The sequence below is a fragment of the Anneissia japonica genome, unplaced genomic scaffold, assembly GCF_011630105.1.
Source record: "Anneissia japonica isolate Jap-2015-1 unplaced genomic scaffold, ASM1163010v1 scaffold3798_len331662_cov138, whole genome shotgun sequence".
Taxonomy (NCBI): Eukaryota; Metazoa; Echinodermata; class Crinoidea; order Comatulida; family Comatulidae; genus Anneissia; species Anneissia japonica.
The window spans coordinates 301966-311430 of NW_022746449.1; the positions used below are offsets into that span (position 1 = coordinate 301966).

The window sequence follows — 9465 nt, forward strand, 5'->3', positions numbered from 1 at the left end:
TTTTAGACATCTCTAGATCCGCCGCTGAGGCTATCAGTCATATTTTAACTGACCAATCACAACGTCTTATATTGGACATACACGATATTCAACAAACACGCAAGTTGCGTTTACAAGACATTTTGGGAGAAATAAAAAATACTAGAATCTCCTCCCATCGCGCATCCATTTTTTTTTTTTTTTTTTTAAATTTTTAAAAATTTTCCTTTGTTTTACAAAAATCTGGCTAACTCACATCAGTTCCTCTCTTGATCGTTTGTGGTTGGAGATACATGTGGTATGAATCATGTCATGTCTAGCGCTTCTTTTTATTTTCTTTCAATGTGCCTACTGGGTAAAAGTGAGACAGTAGTATTGTAGCTGTTTCTCATCAACCATCTTGGATTTGCCATCTCGGAGTAAAAAAAAAATTGACCTCATTCTCTGTCAAAATATTAAGACGAGAAAATATTCCTTTTTTTTTTACTTGCCTTAATTTATACAAAATCCTAGGGGCAGAGCTTAGCAGACAGTACATCATGATGGCACATGCTCATGAAACAGCAGTTCACTTTTGCTCAAGCAACAAAACACTCCTCAAAACCCAAAATAAAACTCCACATTTTCATCTATTTATTGGGAATTTAATAATTTAACACATGTTAACAGTTATGCTTGCAATAAGCAAAATATGGAAATAGATCTCCATGTTTCCTTAATATTTTCACATCAGCGGTATAATGTTGTTTTTTTTTTTCTTTCAAACAAATGTATGGTAATATTTAAACATAGAGGAAAACAATAATGTTCCACCTCACAAATGAGTAATTACAATACAAAATACATTAGTTGAACTAATATTATATAAATGGCATGTGTTATCTCCGAATTCTAAAACTCAAATCTAAAAATTATCGACGAAATGGTGAGTTAAACTTGTTGGTTTCACTAAGTCACTAGATAAATGAAATAATCGTTGACAGATGCTTTGCAAAATTGCTTAAATTTGCTGTCAGAAAGTCAGGGCACTCTGCAGACTTCAAAAATGTTATTTTTAAATGACCATTACTAATGTGGAAAATGTCTTCTTTTTTTTTTTTTTCTATTTAATTTTCAGCTAAACCAGAGGGGGTTCTATGATTATCTAAACCTCATTTGACAAACCAAACCTCCAAATCCCTTTGCTTAAAAAATCATCAAAACGAAGATGGAATTCACCATTATAATAAGAAATTACGCAAATTACTCTTTTAAAGTCCCTCATCTAAGTAAAATACAAAATTTGAAGCCGATTTGCTTCAAATAAAAAGTATTTTATTTCTTTTTTGTCTCTTTATGTATAAAATATTATACATATCTTGACAGCAGAAAAAAATCACTTATTTTTTAGTTGTAAAGATCATCATCATTGTCTGCCTCCGGGAACGCATCCTGGTTATTGGAACCAGCTTCGGCTCCTGGGCCCTGTGATTGGTTGCCTTGATCTGGGAACCTACACAGATACAACAAAAAAAAAAAAACAAAGTTATTATTATGATTATTAATTCAATTGTTATTAACTATCATCATCTTATTTTCTAAAAATACACATGTACAATTTTAAAGCCAAGCACACTCTGCACATACGGCCATCCGCCCATAATTTCATCAGTTTTCTTCAGGACGTGGAGCCCTCTGCTGATTGATAGTGGTAGGCTGAGTGAAATGTCGTGTGTGCCTAGCCTTGAAAATGTAACTTGCGGTACAGTACTTAGATATTTCTGAAAAGAATTGTTGTTGGTTGAGAATGTCTCGACGTTTCGATTGAGTTGCTTCAACCGTTTTCAGGAGAATATCTGCAGAAAATTCCAAACAGGGAAATACTTGTATGTTTGGGTGGTGAGGCTTGCTGATTGGTGGAAAACTAAACAATAACTGAGACTAATTGTGAAAAGGCTAATTCATCCATCCATCAAGTCAGTGGCATTGTTTCTAGCTTAGTGAAAGGAAAGCCCAAAAAATGGCATGGTTTCCAGTGTGGCGAGAAAAGTCTTGCTTTGGTTTCGGTCCGATTAAAACATGGACAACCAAATACTGCTGATGACAAATCTGATATCGTGATGTAGTGTATAGTGTTTGTGTATTTCTATAGCTTATCTGGTTTGTCTGGAATGCCAAGATGGTACAGTGGCTATCAGTTCGGCTGTATCCCAAAAGACATGATGTTGTTGTTTGTGGGAGTGCATGACTATAGATGACTTTTGTTGTTCCCCTCTCCTAGCATGGCCTTGGTGTTCCTTATATGGAGATCACGTCCTGTTTTGCCAATGTAAAGTTTTCCGCACTCGCATGGAATCCGATAAACTCCTGGCTGGCTCTGTGCCGGTGGTTTATCCTTGTGTGTTTTGAAGAGTTCGGGATAGTTTGTTGGGTGCACTATGAAACACTTTAATACCTTTTTGTTGTAGAATGCGTTGAGTACGATGTGAAAGCTGTCCCAAATATGGTAAACATACAAACTTTCTAGATTCCGTATCATCTTGCCTATTGCTGCATATAAATGTATTGTTTCCCATAAACTTTACCTCTCAAAGTGGTACAGTATATCTGCACAGGTTGGTAAGACAAGGTATTTTAATGTACCTCCATTTAAATGCCACCAAAGAACATACATTTCAAAGATGGGGTAAGATTGGAGGGGTACAAGAATTGACATCATAATAATAATAAAAAGCAATATTAAAAAACCATTAACACATTATTATCAAAGAATTGAAAAAAAAAATAATAAGAACAATAACAGAAATAGGTCTGACTTTCCTGATTTGGCATGCATGCAATCTAACGAAAAACACAGTGCTCCCGCAAGTTAGCAGGCGCTCCACATATAGATAAAAAAAATGCCATTCTTTACATACAGCACATTCTCAATGACTTTACGTGTATCACCATCCAAGGTTATAAACCCTATCTCACTTTTTAAGGGCGCACTAGGTTGTAGTACTATTCAAGAGAATTGGATAGCGTTTCAAGGAAAACCTGAGAGTTGGACCTCTTTCTATTATAAACTCTTTAATAACAATCAATAATAATTTAATAATGACAACAGTTGCTCTATTTAAGTCTGTGTATTTTCATGTATAATTGGCCCATGGAAAAACCAGATAATATTCATAATATTGTAAATGTAACAAACCTGGAGCTACCATCGAATCCTCGGCTCTGTTGTAAAGTTTGTGCAAACATCTCATATTTGCGAATGTCGTTATCCGTGACAGATCGTCGCGCAAACTTCATGGCTTCCTCGAAATGAGCACGGGTGATCTCTGGTACTGGGTCATCATCGTCATCTTCCATTTCCTTTAAAAAAAAATCAATAATTAAAATTAAATACATGTCTCCTTCTAAATAATGTGCACTCCAATTGATGAACACCTCCAATTAATGACCACTTTTCTGTGGTCCTAAATGAATGTCGTCTATTTATCTTTACAATAATCATCCTTTTTTATAATTAAAGAACAAAGCTGCTAAAGACCACTAAAACACTTATCCAGAAAGTAGTCTAATTGGAAGGAGAAATGTATTTGAAATTGGAAATTATTGAAGGGACTCTGGGGACTCACAGCAGGCAGAGTGCAGCGTCAGTACCGTCATGTAATGGATACATTGTCCCTTATCCTGCCACACTTCATGCGAGGGTTATTCATGTTTGAACCGAGGTCTACAGCGAAAGAAAAGCAGGAACATTTTCTGTTGGCCAAACACTCAGAATTGGAACAACAAAATATCAATCATGTTAAACGTCTATGAAACCAATATTATTATATTTCAACGCTATTTAGTCATTTTAACATGTTCGCTGCCAGCGACGAGTATTATACTCGTCCCACAGTTGCCGAGGCGATAGGAACGCCTACACTCTTTAAAACTGGGGTAACATTCTAGCGTTTATTACTTTATTGTCATACATTGAAGAACCACAGAATTAACTGCAGATAGTGGGTGGAGGGCCAAGAAATTAGTTTTAGATTGATTAGAAAACATCAAGACCAAGTAGCCCCACTCACCTCTGAAAACCTTGGATGTATACAGATATAAAAATTTGTATATAAATATGAGTTTATGGTAAGAAATAGACAAGTGATTTAATATGTTATAAATTTACATACCATATCAAGATCAGGGTTTTCCATTCGTTGCCTCTGATGTGAGATCTCGGCATCAATGCATTGGCGGATCGCCAACTTACAGGCACGCTGACAGATCTCTGTCAAGTCAGCACCACTGAATCCATGCGTCATTTTCGCAATGTACTCTAGATTGACATCCTATGAGAAAAAGATATGTCAAATTGTTGTTAGAGAATTTTATAATGAAATGACATTAAAAAGATCATAAAAACAGAAACAGCAATAACAACAGTAATTCATTCTGTGTAGTTACAAATTCCACTGCAGCCAAAAACAACAACATTTATAACATTAGAAATTTGAATTGATCACTCAGAAACTGACAAAAATTTTGAATAAGAATTCATGGTCTCTAGGAAGAATATTCATAAAATGTTATAGATCTAACAAATAATAACAATAACAAAACAAAGACATTTTGATGTGAGTTTGTGTCAGGAAACATCACTCCTAAAACAAAGACAAACAAGAATAAATGCATCTTCACATGGTAGAGTAATTGACAAAAATGGTGAAGGATTTAGAGAAACCTATTTTACGGTTTTGGAAGGATGTGTCCTATAAACTTTACCTGTAACAGTGATATATCTGTACAGATGGGTAGGACAATGAATTTTAATCTACCTCCATTTAAATGCCACCAAAGAACACAGACTTTCAAAGATGGGGTAAGATTGGAGGCATGTATGGAAGGTAATTAAAGATTACTTTAATCAAGTCACATATACTATAAACTTTGATGAAATGCAAAAACTCTGCTTTAGTTTCAGCATTTTCTCTTGTATATTTTTATATTTATTATTATAATAATCACTGTATTATTTCACTCTGCATAAATACATATCAAACAGAAATTCTTACAAATTTATCATAATTATGTATTAAATTATGCAACACTTTGAGGAATAAAGGTCTCAAAGATCAGTTAGTAAAGTTTATTGTTTCATGCTTTTGAACCACATTGGAGAAAAAAACCTCACAAATATAAAGATCAGAAATATTTACCTTTGCAACAGGGGATTTGCGAAGGTTAGCCGTGAGGATGGAGAGACGAGATGCATCATCAGGTAAAGGAATATAGACCAGTTGATCTAGACGACCAGACTTAAGGATGGCTGAATCAATGATGTCGGGTCTGTTAGTAGCACCAATAATGAATACGTTATTATTGCTTCCCATTCCGTCTATTTCCGTCAGGACCTGGTTGATGACACGATCTGATGCACCGCCAGCATCGCCAAGGTTGCCACCACGATCTGATGCACCGCCAGCATCGCCACCACGATCTGATGCACCGCCAAGGTTGCCACCCCGATCTGATGCACCGCCAGCATCGCCAAGGTTGCCACCACGATCTGATGCACCGCCAGCATCGCCAAGGTTGCCACCACGAGACTTAGCAATTGAGTCTAACTCATCAAAGAATAGAACACAAGGAGCTGCTTGTCTTGCCTAATGTAGACCAAAGTGGGAGGCAAACCATCATGTTTAATATTCTTAAATCATTTTAAAGCTAACAACACTATTGATATAATTTGTACTTGTTTCTGGATAGGAGTGGATCTCTGGCTATGTGTTTTAGTTCATTTAAGCCATCTCCCCTCTCTCTGAATGCTTGACGATGTGACGCCGGCAGTCTTAGGAAAGTACTGTTTCCTTATTTCAATTTGTTTTACTTTGTAAAGCTCATAAATATTATTATCCTACAGTATGCTATTGTCCTATGACACACAAGTTCCTACCCGTGGTCAGTATTTAATTAACACAAGGTAAATGAACTGAGCTTGGAATCTCTAAGACTTGAATGTGGTTTCACATCCAGGACATTTACTTTCAGTTGGTCCAAACCACTTATTTATTACCTTAATTATGTATATGTTTATCAGACACTTTACTGTAGCTTTTAATTGGTGGATTAGTTTGCTAAACTTGTTGGAATTGGTGCCCTGATTGGATGAGACCCTTAATATGCAAGGTGTCACACCCATCTTAAATGATCTTACTACCCTAAGTAATTCAGTTGTAATTTGGGATCCAGTGCAGACAACTCAAGACATCTTTATTACCTGGAACCATGTTATTTTGTCCGGCTTCAGTTCCTCTCTGATCTGTAAGTAAAGTACTTAAGTTGCTGCTTAAGGTTCTAGCCACCACAATCCTCTAAGCTCATTTATATGTTTAATTTCTATCTTTTGTTTAATTACCGTATTATAATGGCATTGTAAATAAATTATATATATTTTGTAAATACACAAAAGTTGTGATCTCTTCTCTGTTAGTTATTCTGAGCCGTAACGTAACAGAAAGTGGGGGCTCGTCCGGGAAACAGAACATTTTTAATTGGCTCATGAATTAAACATTTGGTTTATGTTCTTTCCATTTTGAATATTTTTTTAAATTTTCAAATTTAAGCATCATGGCTTTCGTGTTGGCAGAGTTTACTGAATCGCCCTCTCTAGACGTTTTTGAAAAATGTAGAAAGGTAGACCTTCTTGAAATAATTACATTAAGCATTACAACTTAGCTGGGGACACAAAAATGCGTAAAGCACAGCTAAGAAACCTCATTATCGAGTCCTTTGTGGATGACGATATTTTTTGAAGAAGACGCTCTTCAGTATTTAGAGCACTTATATTAGATGGACCACCATCCCTAGAGTTAGAATTACAAAAAATGAAGTTACAATTACAGGCTAGGGATCTAGAGCTAAATGCAGAGGAAAATAAGCTAGAGCAAGAGCTAAATGCCGAGAAAAATAAGCTAGAGCAACAGTTAAATGCTGAAAGAAATAGCCTAGAACTGGAAAAGGAAAAGCTTAAAATGGAGTTAGATCTCCAACTTAAAATTAGGAAATGGAACTTAAATCTAGGGACAAAGCAGAGCCCAAGTTTGATGTTAGTAAAAATATTCGTTTAGTTCCACCCTTTAAAGAATTTGAAGTCGACAAATATTTTCAGCATTTTGAAAAAATTGGTCAGTCCATAGGATGGCCAAAAGGTAAATATACACTTCTCCTACAGAGTGTATTGACTGGAAAAGCTCATGATATATGCCTCTTTAAATACAACAGAAATTAGTGACTACGATATTGTTAAAAAAGGAATCTTAAAGGCATATGAGCTTGTTCCAGGAGCCTATCGGCAGAAATTCCGCAGTTACCGCATTAGTGGTACTAATCAGACCTACGTGGAATTTGCACGCGAACAGGAAGATCTGTTGGTGCACCTCAGAAGAAATTAAAAAAAGATTATAAATTACTTAGGGAATTGACCCTTGTAGAACAATTTAAACAGTGTGTGCATCCAGCGATTAAAACGCATTTAGATGAAAAGGCCAAAACCCTTAAGGATGCAGCCATTTTGTCAGATGACTATGCCTTAACCCACAAAGGGACTTTTACACAAGGTAAACCCTTTTCGCTTTCACCTTCTTCTGGTAGTAAGGTGGGGGCTGGCCCCAACCCCCAAAACCAACTGGTAAAGGGTCAGAGGACCAAAAACCTGTACTGACTGTGGATAAAAAGGCAAGTTTGCGATGTAACTATTGTAAAAAAGTAGGACATATTATGTCTGAATTTGTTATTCGCTAAAACGTAAAGAAGCAAATACTAAGCCTGAGTCAAAACCGACTGGCTTTATTGGTAATCCATTGGGGGAACCTATTTTGAAAACTGACAAAATTAATGTCATTAATGAGGATAATACCCTCTTAAGCCCTAAAATGAGTGAGTATTCACCATTTATTTCACATGGTTCTGTTTCCATAAATGGGGACTCTGATAGTAAAGTACCCGTGAGAATACGCGATACTGGTGCTTCACATCCTTAATTTTGGAAGGGGTTCTGCCTTTATCCAAGAAGACTTCATCGGGTAGTAGTGTACTTTTACAGGGAATTGAATTAGGCTATTTTAATGTCCCTTTACACCATGTATTTTTAAATTCAGATTTAGTTACAGGGCTAGTTAAATTAGGAGTTCGTAAAGAACTTCCTTTTGAAGGGATCACCTTCTTATTGGGTAACGATTTAGCAGTGGCTAAAGTTAGAGTAGACCCAGTTTTATCTACAACGCCTCTTATTGATCAACCAGATCATTTTGACTCACTGTTACCCATGTGTGTTGTTACTCGATCCATGAGTACAAGAAATAAATCACTCCCCGAGGTAGACCTGACCAATACTTTCCTACCTGTGATTTATGATGATGTGGACAAAAATGACACATCTATTACCAGGCCCGTAGCCAGGGGGTTTTTATGGGTTCGGGCGAACCCCCCTTTTTCAGCGAACCCCCCTTTTGCCAGCGAACCCCTTAACCGGAAAATGATCCCCCGTTTCCAAAATAGTGCAATTTATTACAAAATGGGAGCATTTTTGGCACTGTTTATTTGTCGCTATCGATCGTAGTCAGATCGTAGGAATCAAAACAAAGCTGCAGGCCAGCTGAATGACGTAACCAGCAAGACTTCAAAATGAATATTAATGAGAGGTTTGTTGCCTAGGCTATTTGACCAATCGCGTGCTCCGGAGTTTATTTACTTTGGCACGACATCATCACAAAAGTTTGGGCGCTCGACATTTTTCTTTTATCTGGGATCATCGAGGACATGCGACACGCCAAAAATAGCCTAGGAGGATGAAGCACCGAGAAAGGATAAGCGATTTTTTTGCTTCAAGGCCAGCAACGAAGAAATCACGAAATTTAAGAAGTTAGAAAATTCACCCTTGTTTTCACCACATGCTCATGATACTGCCTGGCGGCGGGACCGGTGTACTTTTTCGGGCTAGGCCTAGGCCCTAGGTCTAGCGTTTCTAGGTAGGGTAGGGTCGTAGCCTATGAGGCCTATTATTTGCGAACGATTTTATTATTTATTTTGTAATCGAGCTAGCATAGGCCAGGGCCTAGGCTAGCAAGGAATTATACTTGGTAATGTTTTCATGTTTCGTCAGAATTAACTGACATTATTCATGATAATATATTTATTATTTTTTCTCAATATATCTCATTTAAACCAAGACAGCTCTTAAATTATTGTTTATTTTCATTGTGCTAAGTTTTTTTACATAAACTGGTTCTTAAACATGTACATTTGTAGCATTATATGTCTGTTTTTTTTTCAATATAATACTGTGCAAGTATATTTACATAAATGGTTCTGTAACTTGCAAATATATTAACATTTTTCCTTGCCCTAATTATATATATTTCCATTGGAACTTAACATTTAAGTTATTTTGGTAAAAAAGTAAGATGTAGGGCTGTCAGTTCCTATTGTTTCTTCATTTCTGCAATAAATAAAATATTATTTGCAATA

At 36.3% G+C, this 9465-nt stretch overlaps 1 protein-coding gene across 1 annotated transcript in view; it reads right to left on the reverse strand.

The window, feature by feature from the left end:
* Window positions 1–601: 601 nt before the first annotated feature.
* The window catches only part of LOC117120227 (transitional endoplasmic reticulum ATPase-like), a 21338-nt gene continuing 12474 nt past the window's right edge, over window positions 602–9465 (reverse strand). The window contains exons 12-16 of the mRNA XM_033265243.1: window positions 5543–5603; window positions 5157–5407; window positions 4131–4289; window positions 3155–3318; window positions 602–1471 (exon numbers count right to left, since the gene is read on the reverse strand). Of these exons, the coding sequence (XP_033121134.1) occupies window positions 1366–1471; window positions 3155–3318; window positions 4131–4289; window positions 5157–5407; window positions 5543–5603 (741 nt within the window). The 3' untranslated portion in view covers window positions 602–1365. The remainder of the gene's footprint in view (window positions 1472–3154; window positions 3319–4130; window positions 4290–5156; window positions 5408–5542; window positions 5604–9465) is intronic.